The sequence below is a fragment of the Podarcis erhardii genome (assembly GCF_964252035.2).
Source record: "Podarcis erhardii genome assembly, chromosome: 1".
Taxonomy (NCBI): domain Eukaryota; kingdom Metazoa; phylum Chordata; class Lepidosauria; order Squamata; family Lacertidae; genus Podarcis; species Podarcis erhardii.
Window position 1 is genome coordinate 88,391,694 of NC_138497.1, and position 21,096 is coordinate 88,412,789.

Consider the following 21,096-nt stretch of genomic DNA (forward strand, 5'->3'; position numbering starts at 1 on the left):
CATTAGATTTAGACAACCTTTTTGCAAATTTAGCTTCCAAAGATCTTGAAGGCATAATTCCAGTAGTGATTTTACCTTGTATTATTTATTGTGGAATCACAAGCAGGGAATGGTACTTATCCCATAGGCTGGACCCATTATTGTAAGAATGCTAAATATTCAGTATTTTCTAATGAAGTTATATTCAGTGCGCTACCAGTAATATCTGCAGAAGGAAATAGCAATAGGGTACAGAGTAATAACTTGGAGTAATCTATTTATTATACAGTGTACCTCGAGTTACAGATGCTTCAGGTTACAGATGCTTCAGGTCACAGACTCCGCTAACCCAGAAATATTACCTTGGGATAAGAACTTTGCTTCAGGATGAGAACAGAAATCTTGTAGGGGCAGCGGGAGGCCCCATTAGCTAAAGTGGTGCTTCAGGTTAAGAACAGTTTCAGTTTAAGAACGGACCTCTGGAACGAATTCAGTTCTTAATCCGAGGTACCATTGTATTTATATAATACATTGCTGTCAAGGCACCCAAAGCAGGTGTAAAATACTGCAAACAAATACTGCAAAATCTAAAACAACTGAGTTCTTTCAGACAAACTGATGCCCCGCAGGGAGCCATTAGCACAAGCTGCTTCTGCACTTCTGCCTTCCCTCGAGTAGACCCATTGAAAGTAATTGGGGGGGCTAACAAAGCTATGCTCATTACTTCTACTGGGTCTACTTTGAGTAAAATTTAGTTGATTACCACTCATAGTTCTTAAACAGCCTCAATAGTTCTCTTGGGTCCATTGATGGTCTCTTTAAAAGCTCCCTGGTCTTGGTCTCTCCTCTCCTGCCTTCATTTGGGATTCATAGGTCTTGAATAGTAATTACCAAAGTCATAAATAATAAAGTCCATTACTGCTGGACTGACTTCTGTAAACTAGAGATGCTGAATAATTGGTATCCAGTTAGGGACAATATGGTATTGGAGGTGGGGAGTGTATGTAGATGTCACTTGTTAGATGTTAGGCAAAAAAAATAATCACAAACCAATGAACACATGTTTGTTTTGCATGCACTTTTGACTACAGTTATGTTGACTGGTATGTCATCTGTGCATTTTCAGTGAGTCTCCATTGTTGCCCCTTGTTCTTTGTTGCGGAGTGTTAAAATTCCCTTCTGAATGAGAGGGAATATTATTGGGGGAAGCCATACAGTGATGGACCTGTGCTATTGAACTATGACTGTTCTCTGTTTTGTAGTGTAATAGTAGGCATTCCATGGAGGAAGAATCCCTTTGGGGAGCTTCACTGTAATATTTTAGTTTATTTTCTTGCCATGGAGTGAGCAGATAGATAGGATTTATCCTTGTGCTTTTGGATTCTTGTCTAGCACCATCCTCTGTTCACATCTCATCAATTCATTTCGACAGTGTTGACTTTCCACCCTTGATGAACATCTGAGCAGAGTTTTATTTTCCACTTCCATGGCATACGTGACATTTGTGTGCCAACTGCAAGTGCCATCAAGAGCTTGCTGAACCCTAAATGCGCAAAAACACAAAACAAATGTGTTCTTAATCTACAGTCAGTGAAGCAGAAAACATAGAAGTGGCAAACAAACAGGGAAAGGTACAATGAGTGCTTTAAAAAACAACAACAATCAAATCCTTTTAATTCTAATTATTCCTTGTGGAATCTTCAGGGCTGAAGTTCCTTGTTAATAGGAGATTTCAATCTAAGGCTGGGGAAGCAAAGCCCTTAAATGGCACTTATTGCATGCATATACCACATTCCCTGTGGACAAATGACAAGCTTTCCTTGTGTCTGTGCACGTGGTTTGCACATGAGCTGCTATTGTGTGTATATGTTTAAAAAATTATATTACAAAAAACTGTCCGGATGAATTGGGTTCCTACTCACCCCCTCCCCCTTTCAGGCCCAAGTCTCAATTTATATTTCAATGGAATTTACCTCTAGGATTGATTTGGTGGTATGGTTAACAGATATCCTTTGCATATAAAAAGGGATGCTCCTTATTTAAGAGTAGCATTATCCCTTATATAGGGTTCTATAGAGCAGAACTTAGTAACACTGCAGAACTTAGTAAGTTCTCCATGGTGCACAACAAAAGAGATTGTCTCACTGTGCACTGTATTTTATTTCCCTAAACTAGGGATCAGCAGCCTTTTCCAGCCGTGGGCTGGTCCACCGTCCCTCAGACCATGTGGTGGGCCGGACTATATTTTGAAAAAATAAATAAATGAACGAATTCCTATGCCCCACAAATAACCCAGAGATACATTTTAAATAAAAGGACACATTCTACTCGTGTAAAAACACCAGGCAGGCCCCACAAATAACCCACAGATGCATTTTAAATAAAAGGACACATTCTGCTCATGTAAAAACACGCTGATTCCCGGACCATCCACGGGCCGGATTGAGAAGGCGATTGGGCTGTATCTGGCCCCCGGGCCTTAGGTTGTCTACCCCTGCTCTAAACTGATCAGATTTGAGCCCTTCTTGTAAGAACACATGAATCTTGAACAGGCCAAGGTCCATCTAACCATTCCAGAAGCCCCTGGAAAATCACAAGCAGGGTATGATGATGACAGCCATGCACTGTTGTTTGTATTCATTCCAAGTCTATGCAATACATTTTGCTGTCTGGGGCAAAGGAGGTGTAGCTCCACCTGCACCTTCAATTTCCCTCTTCAGAAGACTACCAGGCTGTCATTTGAATCTTGAACACTGATGATAGGGGTGCAGGGCTGGCTATATGGCACTGCCCCATGAGGAGGCTGTCTCACTTTGCCTAATGATAGGACCAGTCTGGCTCAGCAATACACTGACTCTGAACATGAAGATTCTATTTTGCTTTCATGGCTAAACACAGTTCATAGATTTATCTTCCATGAATTCATTAAATCTTTTTTTTTTTTTTAAAGCCATTTAAGGCACATCTTGAGCTACTGAATTCCAAACATTAATTATGCATCATGTGAAGAAGTATTTTGTTTTGTCTGTCCGGAACCTGTTGCTGATCAGACTTGCACCTCCGCATGGCTAGACCACAGTTTGATGGAACAAATCATTGTGTGGTTGAAGAAGGCAACCCTTTGAACTGATGAATGAGGTTGCTGCAGGTGTGCTACAGGAGCTCAAGAGGGTGCTTCTGAAATATTGTCCCTCTCTGTGCAATTGCCCAGAGATGCTGTGTAAACATAATATCTTCCTTGAGCCAAAATCTCTCCCTGCTTGTAACTCACAAGTGGGCCGAAGCAGAACATTCCTTGCGCTTTGTGGATCAGGGCCAGCCCTGAGGGCTAGGAGAAGGTCCTTTTATGGTAGCATTTCTCCATTAGAATATATATATATAAAGCCACAACCACTCAGCCCATAACAAAACAGAGGAGAGAACACAAACACAGTCCCTGGAATGTGTTCAGTGCTGGCTGGGGAACAGTAATGCTGAAGGGAGCCCTTGGGTGGGAAGACAGATCAAATAATTAGGAGTGCAAAAAAACCTCTTCTCCGCTGTTGGTAGGATGATAATGCAGGAATGTGCGTCTGACGGGCAGGGCGCGACATGCAAAAGGAGAGAGCAAACATTTTCTTATGAGCTTTGTTTGGTCACTTGGTGAATTGACTGAGGCATTTTTTTGCGGGGTGGGGGTGGGGTGCAGCAAATAGTTTTGAAGCATCAGAACGAGAGGGGAACATTCTTTGTAATGTGTTTTCAGTGCTGTTGGCTAATTATTGTCTAACTGGCTACGAACAGCATCTCTAACGTCGCTGCACTGAGGCCAGGAACCTCTGCTTATCCAGCGAAGTAGGAAACCTCTATTATAGTTTTGCTGTTCTGCTTCGTGCTTTGTTTCACCGGCTGCTTCCAGACCTCAGATTTCTCTTGTGGCCAAAGGGAACCATGTGGTATTCCAGAGGCATCATCCACTTATTCACGTTAGCTGCCCAGACATGCTTTTGTTGTGTCAATAATGCAGTGGTGGTTCACCACTGAGGACATGATCCACCCACAAATGGTCCCTTGCATAGTTGTGCAGAATACACAGGGCAGTTTTTGTGATCCCTCAATGCAGATTGCTGGTTCGGGGCATTTCTCCATGACTGGAGAGACATACAAGCGCCTGCCTTGAACAAGTAATGAAGGAACCAGGCAGTAGCATCCTGGTTGCAGCTTCTGGTCATGGGGTGGTCCTCTCTCTTGGTTAGCACAGGACAGGATGTAGGATTGATCTTGTGCCTGCTTGAGAGCAAAGAGAGATGAACAGGGAAAGTAATGAACAGGTGGACAACAATATCCATGAGGCAGGATGCACAATAGGACTCTGCAATGGTCTCCCTGGGTGTGGCTTATATCCTAGTGGTGGTGTGCTGTAGTTGTGGATTGACCTGAGTTGAGCTACCTTAGATGTCTCTGATGTTTTTGGGGCCCCTGGGCACACTTGCAAACTGCAAAAACTGTAGTGGGCACCACATTCCCCACAACCAAGCACAGACCAACAACCATTGGCTACCGCAGAATGCTTCTTTCAAGCTGAATTTCAGAGAGGGGACCCTACAGGCACCAAGGAAAGCATCTTCAAGTACATGTGCATCTATGAGTGCCATGTGGGTGACCCCTGAATCACAACATATCCTGTGGTCTGTCATGGGAATGTGTGCACAGCAGTCATTGACTTGGAAATAGCTATTTTTTCAGGATACCCCCCCTGCAATTGAAATCGATAGGAGAGAAACTCTTTGTGCCAAGTATGCTTTCAATGGAGAGATGGCTATGAACTGAAGGCAGAGATTTAAGTAAAGTCACTTATTTCTTATTACCTAATCAGATATTTACACTTCTGCATCTGCCGTCTTGCATGCATCTTCCCTGTCTATAACAGGGCGATCATGCAGACTTCGTTTTCTGTGACAGTAACCTCTCTGCTCTGGGTTGTGCTTTCAATGCAGCCAAGCAATAGATAACAAGGTGCAGCTGAAATGGTTAACTGCTTGTGTTCCTTGGCATCCTTCCTGGCTACTGCATTCCTATGGACCCAATTTCAAGAAACACAGCTTTGATTTTCCAGCTTTGCTCTGCTTTCAAGAAAATTGCACCGAAGATTCTGCTCAGGAAGGTCCTAGAGAGCACCCCCCACCATTTAGGAATCCTTTTGTTGGTTACTTTAAAAAGTGATTGCATTACAGGACAAAGAGTGAAACATCATCACATTGGTTGCCAGGGACTCACATTGCTCAGCCAAAAATAGTTCTTAGCCACTAGTTTTTTCCTGCAAATTATAGGTTGGGTCAACAGTGCATTTCTCTGGAAATTCTGGAAGAGACTTCCTGCTGAGAAGACCTTACAGTGTGTCTTGGAAAGCTTAGGACATGGGACAGCTACTCTGGTGGAGAGAACAACCATGTATAGTGGGGGCAATGTGGGGAGAATAATTCTAATACTCAGAAACACACTGGATCCAACTCAAATCCAGTCTAGCAGCTTACTGCCAAATCAGCCAAGTTAGTGTGCTGCCTGCTGAAATGTTCAAAGAATATTTCCTTGCCGGACTGTACTGTGTATCTCAAGAGTGTTTGATTCTAATTGCCTCTTATCCAGAAAATGAACCTGCTTGTTTCTGTGAGGATGGAGGGCACAGCCTGGAAAATATTGACGAATGTGACAGGCTCCTGTGGGCTCTCGCAGTTCCAATCTGTTGATGCCCTCTGCTGTTTGGAAGTCAGTATTGTCACTAGTCCCCTCTGTTTGCAAGGGTTCATAGAATCATAAAATTGTGGAGTTGGAAGGGACCACGAAGGCCATCTAGCCCAGGCTTCTGCAATGTAGGAATCTTTTGCCCAACATGCAGCTTGAACCCAAGAACCTGGCTTACTGACTGAGCTATTCCTCTCTCCCCTACAAGAAAAGAATACAAGAAAGAGTTGGCACAAAGAACAACTCACAAAGGCCGAAAGGCCAAATGCAATCGCCTCTGGAAATGATTGGAACTGTAGCTTGGCTGGACTGGGTGTTTACTTGGCATCTGTGGAAAAACTCTTCCCCCATCCCCTTTTGTTCTTCTACAAATATTCCGTAACATGGGGGTTTAATTAAGTGGATATGAAGTTCTTCTGGCTGTGGCCAACTTTCTTGATTTTTATGATGGCTTTTACAAGCAGTTGTTTCTCCCTCCCCCTTAGAAAAAAGAGGCCCTGCATGGCACAGTGAATCAAAGCGTCTGGTTAGAATGTGAATCTTTTGCTCACCTAGTTTATGGCCATGGGAAAGTCACTGTTATTAGTCCACAGTGCAGGATTGTTGTGAGGGAGAAATGTGGTAAGAAGTGTGAAGCATTTTGTACACTAAAACACTGCTAATGAGAATAAGAACAATGATGAGGCTATGATGGTGCAACTGGACTTCTCCGCAACCCTTCCCCTCCGCAGGGAGGTGGGACCGATTCGGATGGTCCGCCCCTGCCACTTAATGGATCCAATTGGCTTCCAGAGAGTGGTAGGGGATGCTCTATCCCAAGTTGATGGCCTTTCAGCTGATTCCCTGGTGGCCCGCTGGAATGCGGAGTTAACCAGGGCTATTGACTGTCTGGCTCCGAAGCGCCCTCTCCGATTGCATGGAGCCCGGACAGCCCCGTGGTTTTCCCCGGAGCTGAGGGTGATGAAACAATCGTTGAGACGGCTAGAGCGCCGGTGGCGGAAAACTCATTCTGAATCAGACCGGACACGGGTTAGAGCTCAACGTCGAGCCTACCAAGTGGCAATGGCGACGGCGAAGAGGGCCTTCTTCACCGCCTCCATTGCATCTGCAGAAAACAGCAGCAGGAGACTTTTTCAGGTGGTTCGCAATCTATCAGAACCACCTGTACCAACGGGGCCTGGTAGGGACCCCAAGATCTCCTGCAATGCTTTTGCAAAGTTTTTTGCAGATAAAATCGCTCAGATTCAGAAGGAGGTAGACTCCACCGTGGGAGCAGGGCCAGGGCGGGAGAGTGCTAGAGTTCTGTCTGGTCCTGTTACATGGGATCAATTCCAATCTGTTACCTCCGAGGATGTGGACAGGCTGCTTGGACGAGTGAAACCGACCACCTGTCTCCTTGATCCTTGCCCATCCTGGCTGATAAAAGCGAGCCGGGAAGGGCTGGGCGATGGGCTTTGCGGGGTGGTGAACGCTTCCCTCCATGAGGGAGCCTTCCCAGACCCGCTGAAAGAGGCGGTCATTAAACCGCTTCTTAAAAAAACATCTTTAGACCCGGCCAATTTGGCCAACTATCGCCCAGTCTCAAATCTGCCATTCTTGGGCAAGGTGATTGAGCGGGTGGTTGCTGAACAACTCCAAGCATGCCTGGAGGAAACGGACCATTTGGATCCCTTCCAATCGGGATTCAGGCCTCACCATGGGACTGAAACTGCCTTGGTCGCGCTGGTTGATGATCTCCGGCGGGCTAGGGACAAAGGTGAGAGCTGTTTCCTAGTTCTGCTGGATCTCTCAGCGGCCTTTGACACCATCGACCATAACATCCTTCTGGACCGTCTAGAGGGGCTGGGAGCTGGGGGCACTGTTATACAGTGGTTCCGCTCCTTCCTCCTGGGCCGTGTCCAGAAGGTGGTGGTGGGGGATGAATGTTCAGACCCCTGGGCTCTCACTTGTGGGGTGCCTCAGGGTTCTGTCCTCTCCCCCATGCTTTTTAATATCTATATGAAGCCGCTGGGAGAGATCATCAGGGGGTTTGGACTGGGTGTTCATCAGTATGCAGATGACACCCAGCTCTACCTCTCCTTTAAATCAGAACCAGTGAAGGCGGTGAAGGTCCTGTGTGAGTGCCTGGAGGCGGTTGGAGGTTGGATGGCGGCTAACAGATTGAGGTTGAATCCTGACAAGACAGAAGTACTGTTTTTGGGGGACAGGAGGCGGGCAGGTGTGGAGGATTCCCTGGTCCTGAATGGGGTAACTGTGCCCCTGAAGGACCAGGTGCGCAGCCTGGGAGTCATTTTGGACTCACAGCTGTCCATGGAGGCGCAGATTAACTCTGTGTCCAGGGCAGCTGTCTACCAGCTCCACCTGGTACGCAGGCTAAGACCCTACCTCCCCGCGGACTGTCTCGCCAGAGTGGTGCATGCTCTAGTTATCTCACGCTTGGACTACTGCAATGCGCTCTACGTGGGGCTACCTTTGAAGGTGACCCGGAAACTGCAATTAATCCAGAATGCGGCAGCTAGACTGGTGACTGGGAGTGGCCGCCGGGACCACATAACACCGGTTCTGAGAGATCTGCATTGGCTCCCAGTACGTTTCCGAGCACAATTCAAAGTGTTGGTGCTGACCTTTAAAGCCCTAAACGGCCTCGGTCCTGTATACCTGAAGGAGCGTCTCCACCCCCATCGTTCAGCCCGGACACTGAGATCCAGCGCCGAGGGCCTTCTGGCGGTTCCCTCATTGCGAGAAGTGAGGTTACAGGGAACCAGACAGAGGGCCTTCTCGGTAGTGGCGCCCGCCCTGTGGAACGCCCTCCCATCAGATGTCAAAGAGATAAAGAATTACCTGACGTTCCGAAGACATCTTAAGGCAGCCCTGTTCAGGGATGTTTTTAATATGTAATGCTGTATTGTTTTTAATACTGATTGGGAGCCGCCCAGAGTGGCTGGGGAAACTCAGCCAGATGGGCGGGGTATAAATAATAAGTTATTATTATTATTATTATTACTATGATAATGGTAATTTTAAATGTAATTATGGTAATAATGAAGATTCTGGAGTCCCATGTTGGTCCCCCCCCCCCCCTGCACATCAAACTCAAAGTTAATGGTTATCCAGGAATAGGGTAGGGGCATGATCAATTGCTTCAAAACTGAGAAGGCAAATAAAGAAACCCCCATTTAAAAGTAAAGTATTTTAAATCTCATTATTCCTGAAGTAACTTGAAAGATGATGTGGCTCATGTCAGGCTCATTCACTAGCTTTGAGGTGTTACATGGAACATCTGGATAACAAATACATTTTATTTAAAAGCAGACCACCCTTATGCTCCACAATTTAGGCTACTTGGTGTTTGTGGTCAGTAAGAAAAGCTGCTACCCACATTTGCAGGACTGGTGGGATCCAGTGTGACTGTTCCATTATCTACCCATTCTTGATTTCCTGTTCTCTGTTATTTCAATGCTTGCCCATGGTTGTAAGAGAGACTGCCTCTTCGGAACGAAGGGTGTGCTTGGTTCCTCCTCCCTTTTTTTCCAGAACAGTTCTGTGGACTGAACTCCACATGGAAGAGAGATGGCACATCTGTAGTAGCCTCTTCTTAAATGTTCATCCGGCAACATTTGTATTACTACATTGATCCATGATGTAAAACAGTTCTTAACTAATGCCCCACAGTGTATATGTACAGAAACCTAGTGAGGAAATCAGTTTTGTATTTTAATTCCAAATTTGGGATTTCAACCTGGATTTCTCTCCATTGAAGTTGCCTTTTGCAGAAGCAGGCTGAATCGATCCTATAAAGCAGAGATCAGGAATCTGTGGCCCTCCAAATGTTACTAGACTACAGCTGCTGCCATGGTCCCTGGTTATTGACCATGCTGGATAGGGCTGATGGGAGCTGGGAGTCCAGCAGCATCTGAAGGTCCACAGATTTTGCTCCCCCATCCATCCTTGCCATAAAATACTTCAGTTGTGAACTTGTGCAGCTGCAATCTCAATGCTGACTCAAGATGTGGTCATTTGTAGGTGGCAGCAATGTGCAAATGTGGAAAATAGGCAGGCTGAATATTATTTAATTAATTCATCTTAGACACACACCCTTCTTTTCAGCTCCAAGTCTTCATAAACTGACAGCACAGTAATTAAAAAAGCAGCACTACAAAATGCTTAGCAATATACTGTGAAATTTAGCTTCAGACAGCATAAAATCATTCAAGAAATGGCTAGAGAGAACAAATGATTCTCTGTGGTCCATTTTAAAAGCAACCCAAGAGGAGGTTTGATGGAGGAGTGGCAGCCTGATCCCAGGGGATGGGATTACAGATATGGTGGAGCCAGCACCAAAAAGTATTAGATATTTCAGCTGGTGCCTAAAGTTTACTTGTTCTCACAGGAGTTTTTTTTTTTTTTTTGGAGGTGGGGTAGAAAAAGAGTTGGCACTTAGCTAGGAGGAAGAACTCAAGAAAGAGAGCATTCTGCTGTTCAGAGACACTGACTGTGCAGGTCTTAGCAAACTTGAGGGAAATTATCTTCAGATGACATTTGTCCCTGTCTCTCTGATTCTGGACCCTTTTTAACCAGGGATTCTTTGTTGACTTGTGCAGGAGTACATTCATTCTTCAGTTGCAATTGGTTCATCCTTTGGCAAGCATCTCCCCCCCCCCCAAAGCAAACCAAAAGCAAGTTTAAAAGGAGATTCAGATGTACAGTACCCCTCCTTCATGTAATCCTGTGCCCTGCCAGTCACATTTTGCTTCATAATGCAAAAACCATCCACCTGGCAGGTCTTGGTCATCCTCCTCATCTTCTCTCAGTGACAGCTTGGAATAGTCCAGAGTGTGTGCATCCTTCCTAGGCTGCATCTTCAGTAAGAATTTTCACTCCTGGGCAGTTGTCCTGGATGCAGATTTATACGGGTTCTTATGGTAGGGTCTTGAAGTTTCTGTATATTTTGGACCTTGTCCCAAGCAACTACTCAGAGATCTGGCTAAATCCTTGGTTAGTTAGTAGGAAGGGAGCAGTTTCCCAGCGCAGTTGGAGCCGCTCAGTATTGGTGGGACTACTCTTTGATGGTGGGACAGAGGTGGTTACATTGTACAGATAATGCTCATAATGCTGTCTTTTCCTCTCTCTTCTCTTTTCTCTTTACATTGCAAGTGCAAGGATTCTAACACTGCTCCCTTTTGTCTTCTCCCCTTTAGGCTGCCACGCCTTGCATGCCTGCTGGCAATCATGAGCTGGTAAGTGACCTGTTTCTTCTTCTTTTTTTTTTTTTTTATAAATTTTTATTGGATTTTCAAATTTTTTAACAACAAACAACACATATGACTTCCCCCCACCCCCCCACATACATCCCACTTCCCCCATTTAATTCAGCAAGTTCTTATTCCTCTCTCTAAACTTAATCTCATTATTCTCCAACTTAGTTCATCTTATTAAACCCTATATTATTACCCTATCTTCTTATATGCAATAAATCCTTTTTTCTAAGATCAATCAAAATTTATATACCAATCTCCCCTTTTTTATATTAAAGTATAAATCAAATTTACAATATCCAAAAATCATAAAGTTTTTCAAAAATCTGTTTTCCCCCCTCCCTCCCTGCCCGGGTATCTGTCCCTTCCCAGGTAGTTATCCTCCCATAAAATTCCTAGCCAGGATTCCTCACATCTCCAGCCCTCAAGTCTATTTCAGTCTCTCTCCGGTTTTTCTGTTGATATTCCTTTTTGCTGGTTTCCAGGTCTCGAAGGGTGTCTGTTACAGTTACTTCCTCTTCTCCCAGTTCAAACCTAATTGAGAAAACTTGTTGCCAGGATTCTACCAAAAGTCCTCCAGGTTGCAGATAATAAAGGCCAGAAAAGAGGAGGAAGTCCCAGTTATATTTCTTTACTCCTTTAATTTTCATAATTCCACAGTTTCCAAGGGCTTCCTCCTTCACTTTTCTCCTCAGTCTCATGTCTTCATACTTTGTAATCCAAAAGGTTTCTTTGTTCTCTGGCAACATAGGTTTCCACACTTTCTCTTCTCCGACTTCCTCCTTCACCCCCTCCAAAGATGTCATATTTGGTTGAGCTACAGAGTCTCTCAAGAACAAGTCTCTAGTTCCATCAGCAAGGTTGTTTGTTTTAAAAATCAAGGTCATGTATTGTTCTTGTAAGATTCCCACGAGAAAAGAGGCTCTCTCAATTTGTGCTAGTAATTTTCCTTCTGCAGCCATTGTAGTGTCACTGGTTTCCCCTAGGGGGATTGCCATTGTTCAAAGTTCTACGCCAGCAATCCTTTACCCTATTGTTTATTACTTTGTTTCAAATCACGTCTGTTTATATGTAACACCTTTAAACCAAAGAGATATATAGTAATACAGTTTTGTCCTTTGTTCAGCTGTTTGACAGCTCAGTTGACAGCTGTCAAACTCCGATTCCTTAAGGCTAGATTGGTGCAGGACGCTCCCAGGTCCAAGGGGGGGGGGGGGGTCACAAAAGTTTCCAAAGTTCGTCTCTTCCCTCCAGCACAACTTGGCAAAATAAAACTTGTTCTTAAAAGTTATTAAAGTCTCTTACCAATTTCCGTAGACATAAAATCTTTTTTCCGATCTTAGATTTTCGCTCCTTGCTTCCAATTGTCTGTATGAAAGGGGGGTGCGGACTTCCCTTTAGCACATCCCCCCGTTTGCCCGATTTACAAATAACGATTTTTTTTAAAGTCCAAGTTTTCTTCTACTCACGGGGTGTTTGTATCCAATCGAATTTTCAGGTAGAAAGTTGACGCTCTCCGGTGAATGGCTTGCGGCTTCACTCCACTGAGGTAGCGGTTTTACTCTCAGCACCACGCCACCCCCCGTACCTTCTCCGCAGCCTTTAAAAAGGCTCTTCGACTGTCAGGGGGGGCGCTTAAGGTGCCCACCGAGTCACCAGGTCCACAGGTATCCGCACCTGTGGTTTCTAAGGGTCCCCGCGTCGCCGGCGCGGCAAGACCCGTCCTCAGAGGAGCCGATTCCCTCCGGAGCTCGGAGGGAATCCGCCATTACACCGATCGCGTCAACCCGGAAGTAGTGACCTGTTTCTTCTCCTCCTTTGGCTGCTTTCTGCCCTCTCTGCTGCTGCCTCAGGCACCAAAGGCATTTATTTGCACATGGACTGCAGAAGGATGGGCAATTCTAGGGTCTGCAAATTTACAATGAGGTGATGTGCTTCAGCTCTGTAAAATGTGCCCCAAGTAAGGTGAAGTGAGGTGAAGTTCAAAATACATAAGAGGGACAGCTCTACCACTCCTCCTCTGTCACACATGCACATGGTTAATGTATTTTATGTTATTTGTTTTAAATTGATTTTCTGGATGTTTTAAAAATGTATGACAAACAGATAAAGGGGTGGGAATAGACAGCACAAGCAAGCATATTGCATTGTTCCCATATTAGTGCCATAAAGACTGTCAAATCATCCTTGTAATCATGAAACATCCTCTAGTCTCTGTTTACTGTACATTCTTTGTTGCGACCATCAGGGTAAATACTGTCTCCTTATCCTTTAAACACCCAAATGCAGAATCTCTTTTAGATAGGCTAACAAGAAAATCTTTTGATCCATTTCTGTACACTATGAAGGCCTTTATTTGTAAATGGGATTTTGCAGGGGGGTGTCCGGGGTGTGTGTGCTCAGCATATGTATCTCACTCTCCAGGGACTCTCAGAGCAGCTAACAAAATTTTTAAAGTACAATAAAAAACTGCAATAAAACATAAAACAGAAGAGGGACAAAAAAGAAAAAAACCCCTCAAAATTTAAAACAGAGATAGTGGGTGCTCTCAGATTTCTAAACAATGGTTAAGGATGCCCAGAAGGAGGCTTAGAGCAGCATGTGCTCTTCTCTCTCCACTCCTGTCTTAGTGCACTAGATTCTGCACTTCAGTCCTGCTCTGTTTAAAAGGGAACACCCTGATGGAACCAAAATGGGGAACTGCCATTTAATGTTGGTTTACTAACCACCAGGAACTTAAATCAGGATCAAGCCGTGGTTTACGATTCTGGTTAGTAAACTGATGTTAAGCCAAAGTTCCCTGTTTTGTACATGATTGGGAACAGTGGTTTAAGCTGGCCAGGATTGCAGTGCCAAAGCCAGTGTGTTAAAGGGGAGAAAGGTGAACGGGGGAGTGTGGGGGCCCTAATCTCTTTCCTGATTCATGGTATAGGAAGGCAAGATAGTTACATCCAAAACGGTTGCTTGTTGTTCAGGTTAAAACATAAATCTAAAACAGAAAATCTGAAACGTCTTCAATGGGTGACAAAAAGACATCGGGGTCAGGGTCAGGTGATCATCTCTAGGAAAGGCATCCCAAATAGTGGTATCACTACTGAGAAGGCCCTATCACAGGTCTCCCTACATTTCAGAATTGCAAGCTTTCACTATTAACTTCTTGGACAGGCAACATAGTGGTAAGGTAAAGGTAAAGGGACCCCTGACCATTAGATCCAGTCGTAGCCGACTCTGGGGTTGCGGCACTCATCTTGCTTTACTGGCCTAGGGAGCCGGCGTACAGCTTCCGGGTCATGTGGTCAGCACACCTAAGCCACTTCTGGTGAACCAGAGCAGCGCATGGAAACGCCGTTTACCTTCCCATCGGAGCGGTACCTGTTTATCTACTTGCACTTTGATGTGCTTTCGAACTGCTAGGTTGGCAGGAGCAGGGACCGAGCAACGGGAGCTCACCCCGTTGCGGGAATTCAAACCGCTGACCTTCTGATTGGCAAGCCCTAGATTTAGACCACCCACATGGTAGACTGTACCAAATGCTCAGCTCTGCACCCACCCACCCACACACTTTGGTAGGACCATTTGTCCCCACATAAATAGCTTGTTGGTGTCTTTCAGAGGGGTGGTCTTGCTGAATTCTAATGCTTTTCAGGAGGTGGCTTAATACCACTGACCAGGTAGTTCCCACCCCACCTATAGAAATATTTTGCTGCCTCTTGAAACAGTGGAGCAGCCTAGCAGCATTCCTCCTTAATGGTCCATTTCCATGTCATGGGAATAAACCTTGCAGAGAGACATTATTGGGTATGGATAGGACTCAAGGCATAGGCCCATGGCACACTAATTTGCACAAGCTACTTGATATAGATGCATCTGAGCAAATAAAGATTGCTGATGCTGAGGGTCTCATCAAAACTGAACTCAGCAGTGCATCCAGTTACCCTGTAAGCATTTTGTTTGTTTGTTAAACAGACCACAAGGGAAAGGGTCAAAAGACCCAGGGCATGGTGTAAAAGCCCCAAGTCTCAGATTTCCCAGGGCACCAGCTAACAATGTCCCTGGCCTTGTGTGTGCATCAGAGCTCCAGAAGCAAACAAAAGAATTGCTGTATTGAAAAGCTGCCCTCAACATCATTTATATGATACATTCCAGCATTGGCCTGATTTATCATCACTTCAACATGATTCTCCTTTCATTTTTGGGCAGTTTGTGTTGTTTTTCATGTGGAAAAGTGTCCAGCCTGCAAGGGCAGATTCTTCTGGCAGAGTCCATCCCTCCCATGTCTGGAAGGGTGGGGTTGGCTTAGTGAAAGCTCCAAATTGGTTTGTAACTCTTGCATATTGAAACCACCCACATGCTGCTCCAATCACATTGTGGGCCCCAGCATGGCTCTGCCAAATCTGAATAAATCAGAGTTTAGCTTTGGAAACCGTGTCCTTGGCTCACCCAGGGAGGTGGGTGGTGGGAGGGAGGAGGAGGCTTGCTTGGGGGCTGCCCCTTAGCAGCTGTGCAATAAGTCTACTTGCAAACAGGACCTCTCTTCCATATTTTTAAAAGAAATCTGAAGGCAAAAAGGAATCTTCCTACTCTTCTTACTTGGGATTGCAGAGGCTAACATTTTCCATTCCAGGAATGCAATTCTTTTTTGTGTGTTCACATTTAAAACAGAAGCACACCCTTTAGTGGCAGGGACAGTTTCACCAAATGGGGAAACTGGAAATCACAGTGGTGGTAGGCTATGAATTTGGTAGCTGCAGGGGTGGTATGCACTTGGCTCAGGAAGAATAAATCCAGCAGTGCTTCCAGATTCGGCATAGACAATTAAAGTGGATTTGGCACTCTTGTGCAACAAACCTGCTTACAAAAACAAAAAATCAGGCTTCTTTGAAGTAAGGAAAATAATGAATTGAGGGATGATTGGTGTGACAACTTCAGTTTAGCACTAAAGTAGGAGTGCTTGTCGGAATTAAGGTACTATTTCTTGCATCAGGTCCCCATATTCTTTAACTGAAGAAAGTCATGCACAGTCTGTACATAGACTGAGGACCTGGGAAAATGTAGGTTAGATGCAGATACACTTATGCAACCTTTTCAGAGCCCCAGTGTAGAGGCTTCATAATTGGCCTTAGCCATACCTCTTAACTTGCATGGCTGCCATCTTGTGCCATGTAAGTATTTTATCCTTTGGGTGACGTCAGGCATCTGGTTCCATTGCAAACTCACAGTATCTCACCAAATGCAAGCTGAAAGATTTGTCCACATCTCCAATAGGCGCACAGAGTTGTCGCTTCTCCTGTGCCCTTTCCCATTCTTGGAATGGTCCTCCTGCTGCCAGACATGGCTGACGGTATGCAGTCTCTGTGTCTCAGAGCGCTTGGCATTGCCTTCCCAGCACAACACAAATCGCTCCAGCAGATGGTTCTTGGGCTTTGTCGTCATTGCCCAAATCTTTATTTTTGTCTCTTCCTTTCCCCTGGAAATCTCTTAATGGTAAGTCAGAAGCTGTTAAGGAGACAGGCAGCAGGGCACTCTGGATCAAAGCTTTGCAAAGCCCTAAGTTGCCATGAAAGAGGAGCAAGGAATTCCGAAAGAAGCTATCTGTGCAAAAACAGTCAGCATGTTCCATCTGTGCTGACATAAACAAGTATCATGGGAAGGAGGCCCTGCCCTCCTTTTCATAGATGTTTCTTGTTCTCTACAAAAGCTGTGACAAGATTGGGGGTGGCAGCAACAAGGAGCAGTGTAGAACTTGAAGAAAAACCTATTGTCTTCCCCCTGCCCCAGTTTCCAAATGCCCCATAACCGCTGCCCCACTTGGCCTCCTTTTCTTGTGGAACATCTGCCGCTTCTTTGCCAGTGTCATGTGAGTCACACACACAACCTGGTGCTCCCACACAATGAACATTACTATTACAGCTTCCTGAGCACTGGGGATCCTAGGAAATGTAGTTTTCCCAACAGCACCAACTATATTTCCCAGAGTCCCTTTCACCTGAGATGCTTTCTTGTTGTCTGTCACCAGAGCAGCTGCAGCAGCAAAGTGGGAATGGGAGCAAGGAAGGGAGGAGTTCTGCTTTAGCTCACATGAAAAGAGCCCAGTCTGTAATACTCATTTTGTACTTAAGGCAAGCATTGTATCTCTGCAGGGTTTGTATTTTGAGCCAAGGATGGGTGGATTTCAGCAATGTTATCAGTTACCAGTTGCTGGAAACCACAGGGCAGGAGGTTGTGCTCAGTTCTTACTTGTGGATTTCCCATAAGCATCTGGTTGGCCACTGTGAGAACAGGATCATAGCTGTCAACTTTTCCATTTTCTTGTGAGGAATCCTATTTGGAATAAGGGAATTTCCCTTTAAAAAAAGGAAACGTTGACAGCTATGAACAGGATGCTGGACTCGATGGGCCATTGGCCTGATCTAGCAGGCCTCTTTTTATGTTCTTAACATCCATAATTCTAATGGTGTTTTAGTATACAGAATTGCTGAAACAGGGGCTCCTGTATGTATGTAGGTCCAAGAGGGGTGTACTATAAAAACAGCCATCTTCACCAGCGGTATAATCCCATCAAATTCCACAAATTATCTTGTCATGGTTCCCATGGTGAGTATTCCTCCTTCCCCCACCTCTGTCAAGCATAAAGCTCAGTGTGACAGGGACAAGCCCCCGGTCCCCCACCAGTCTCTTAGCTGGGATGGAGAGTGGGCTTCTTAGGCGCTCAGAGGACCTTTGAAGCTGAGCACAACAGGGACAAGCCCTCAGCCCCAGCTCTGACTAGGCAAGAGGACTGTGCTCATCATATTTGGCCATGGACATGTATAGAATACCTCTTGTAAGTTCCCTGTGACTGGGATAAGCCTCCATCACCCTCTCCAGCTTGGAGCTGGAAAAAGAGAGAGTGGGGGCTTATTCCTACACCTGCCCCTTCGGAGACCCTGCCCCTTTGGAGAGGAGCACAACATTTCATTGACTGCCACGGGTGGGCAAAACTTGTGGATTCCTGTCTCCAGCAGTAGCTGCCCGCATTCCTCTGGAAAGTCACAAGCTGTGCCTAATGATAAACGGCTCTTGTCTTAGCTCCAGCAGTTGAACAGAGCATCTGTGTTCAGAGGCAGTATATCTTTGATTATCAGATGCTAGGGATAAAGCACAACACAGCTGTCTCATGATCCCTTGCTGGAATTACAAATGGCAGGGTTAGACCAAACTCGGCTCCCGATTCCCGTTATTGTTCCAGTTTGGTAACTCTTGATACGCACGCCTCTGTTCTTTGGCTGGCATACCAAGGTCTGGAGCCCTTCAAATGCCCTGTGATCCTTTGCCCAAAGCAACTTGCTTGGGTAACTGGCTTGCTGGCATACAGAGCCCTATCTTCTTGGGCTATTCAGCGTTGCACCCCGTCTGCACTGGCAGCAAGCCAAGGCAGCAGTTAGAGGTGGCCTCATGCAGGTACCTGCACAGAGCCCTGCCAAGCCATAGACATGCCTCTTCTCAAATCTAGCCCCCCCCTGTCAAAACAGAGCATTTTGACTATCTGCTTCTGTGCTCCTTTGCTGCCAGCTGCTTTGCAAGTTTCTTTTCACAAGTGTTCTGCTGCTTATTATCTCCGTACACAGATTAATCTCTGTGCACACACTGGCCTATTTGGATGGTAAACACAGCATACATAGGTCCCTGAGAGAGCTTCCTAGGCTGGCCAAGGAAGTTTATCTGTGGAAGGCACATGCTCTGGTCTCCTTGGGACCGTTATTGTGGGTTTGTCAAGGAAGCTGTGCGGTGTGCTAGGAGCCAGCCTTCTCCTGAAGGGCTGCCTAAGAGACCTGTACATTTGCCAGGAACCCAAGGACTCTCCACAATGGCACCATTGTGCAGATTTAGAATGTGGCATGCTCCGAGTTCCTTGGCTGGTAGGCACGAGGAGTTGCCAGTGGGGAAGATTTATAACTCCTTCTTGCCAGCGAAGACTTCCCAAGCTAGGTGAAGGAAATGTCTTCCCTTAAAACAGCCATGCAGAATCCACGTTGGTCAGGAAGCACGTTGCCTCTAGCAAATGTTCTCCCTCTTCTGAGATGGATGTTCCCTTCCCTTCCCAGCCTGCCATGTGGCTGTGCTTCTTGTCTGTTTCTCATTTGTACAGAAGTGCCTTGGGTACACAGAGATGGGAGATGGCAATGTTGGGTCAAATTGTGCAGCGTGTAGGCATGGGATGTTCCTCTTCTCTGAATTAGGTCTGCTCCTTGTAAGAGAAAGACTTCAATTATACAGAGGACAGTCATGAATCATATGGCCAGTCTGATTCATTCTTGCAGATGTAAGCTAAAATACTCTTCAGAAATGTGAACAATGCACACAGATCAGGAGATTTTGCCAAAGAAGATATATGTTCAGCTAAGGAGGAAACCCTGAACTCCTTCAAAACAACTTTTCAATCAAAAAGCTATGAGCGATATCTTTAAAAATATGTGTAATTAGTACATGGCGTATGATACTTTGAGATACCGAGTGCTGCCTTGAACTGCTGCCATGACTAATATGCTAGAGGTCTTATTTTTAATATTTACAGCAAAGCATCTTAGCTAGTACTCTGGAAGAACAACACATAAACCACAGAAAACAGGGGTCTCTTGTATGCATCCAAACTGCCTTAGGCATGGATGGTGTTTCATGACGGCTGGCTTGCAGAGACACATCTACCTCCAGTGGCAGTGAGCTTTGCTGCTTCTGTTTACATAAATTCAGAAGGAGATGGGGTGAGGGGAGAGGGGGAAGCACCAGCTTTTACAGCTGATTCAGGAGATGAACTGGACTCCCTTGCCTTTCTGCGTGATCAAAGCTCAGGTTGCTAATTGAATTATGTCTGGAACATTTAACATCGTTCTGTGCAAGGAACCAAGGCAAATGTGTTTTTCCTACAGAGGCTTTTTTTTTTTTGAAAGAGCAGAAGGATAAATTTATTAATTTGCCCATTTATTCAATTTGTATGCTGACTTTGGCAAAATAAGGTCCTCAAGATGGTTCACAATCAAATCCATTTAGATTATTAACATTAAAACAAAACTAAAAAGTGCATTAAAAAGCCAGCTGTTATTGCCAACTTTTATAGTAAAAAAGATGTCAAATTACAAAGAGAATCAAATAAAATTTCAAGGAATAAAAATAAAATAAAATGGTTCACTTAGCCATCTCTAAATGACCTTAAAACTAGATGGTCCTAAATCCTCTTCTAAGAGTCTGAAGGGAACCCACCCAGATGATTTGCCTAGAGGTGGAATTATGCAGAATGAGCTCCATAACTGAAAAAGCCCTCATGGTAATCACTCAGCCCTCAAGAACAGAGCTTACTACTTGTAAGTAACCTAGAAAAATTGGCAGGTTGTAGGGGAAAACTCAAGACTGTTTGGCCAAACACTGTGATTCAGCGAACTGGCATCAGCTATTACTCCCAGATTTTTCTTTTGGCAACCCCCTTCCGCAATGCCTATTGCAATGCCTTCATTTGCAATATGAAATATGAATATTTGCAAATAAAAATGTGGATTTTCCCTGTGACTTTTAAAAGGGCTATGACCCTTCTAGGTGATACATATGAAGGTGCAGAAAAATGTGAGGCTGAGGCTATAGAAATAGATAGGGTGCGAGATGTTGGAGGGTAGGGAGGGGGGAAACATGAAATAAGTGGGCAGAGGTCTACACACATATAAAAAACATTTGGGATATGCTTTTTTCCAAAAGCGTTTTTAACAATACATTGAATTTTCCATAAGGCTCACTATCGCTGTCTAGTGTCACATTGTATATTGCACTTAAAACGTTTTGTTTGCAGCTGTATAGGAGCAAGGTTTAACACAGAAGGGAGACATGGTTGTGCAGAGAGAGAAGAAAGAATACTGTGGTGCATTGAAGGAGGAAAGGGAGCTGACTGAGAATAGTCTATAAAGGGCCAGCTTCACCGTTAGGCAGAGTGAGGCAACCACCTCAGGCAGCAGATACCGGGAGTAAGGTATTGGTGGGCAGAGATGTGCATGTCATGCAGATTCCCCCAGTGCCCCCTAAGTGAGCCAGCGACCCCTAGGTGTACCGTCCCTTTGCCAGTGTTGAATGTAAGATTCAACTGTTGGTCCAGTTATTTTCTGTAGGTGGAATTGTGGTG

At 45.1% G+C, this 21,096-nt stretch overlaps 1 protein-coding gene across 18 annotated transcripts in view; it reads left to right on the plus strand.

Annotated features, from left to right (window-relative positions):
* Window positions 1-21,096, plus strand: part of TNS1 (tensin 1) — a 335,674-nt gene that overhangs the window by 191,219 nt on the left and 123,359 nt on the right. For 16 of the 18 annotated variants that reach the window (XM_081852254.1, XM_081852268.1, XM_081852271.1 and 13 more), the window contains one exon: window positions 10,899-10,937. The exons of the other annotated variants lie outside the window; for them this stretch is intronic. In XM_081852254.1, the coding sequence (XP_081708380.1) occupies window positions 10,899-10,937 (39 nt within the window). The remainder of the gene's footprint in view (window positions 1-10,898; window positions 10,938-21,096) is intronic. 18 annotated transcript variants of the gene reach the window in all.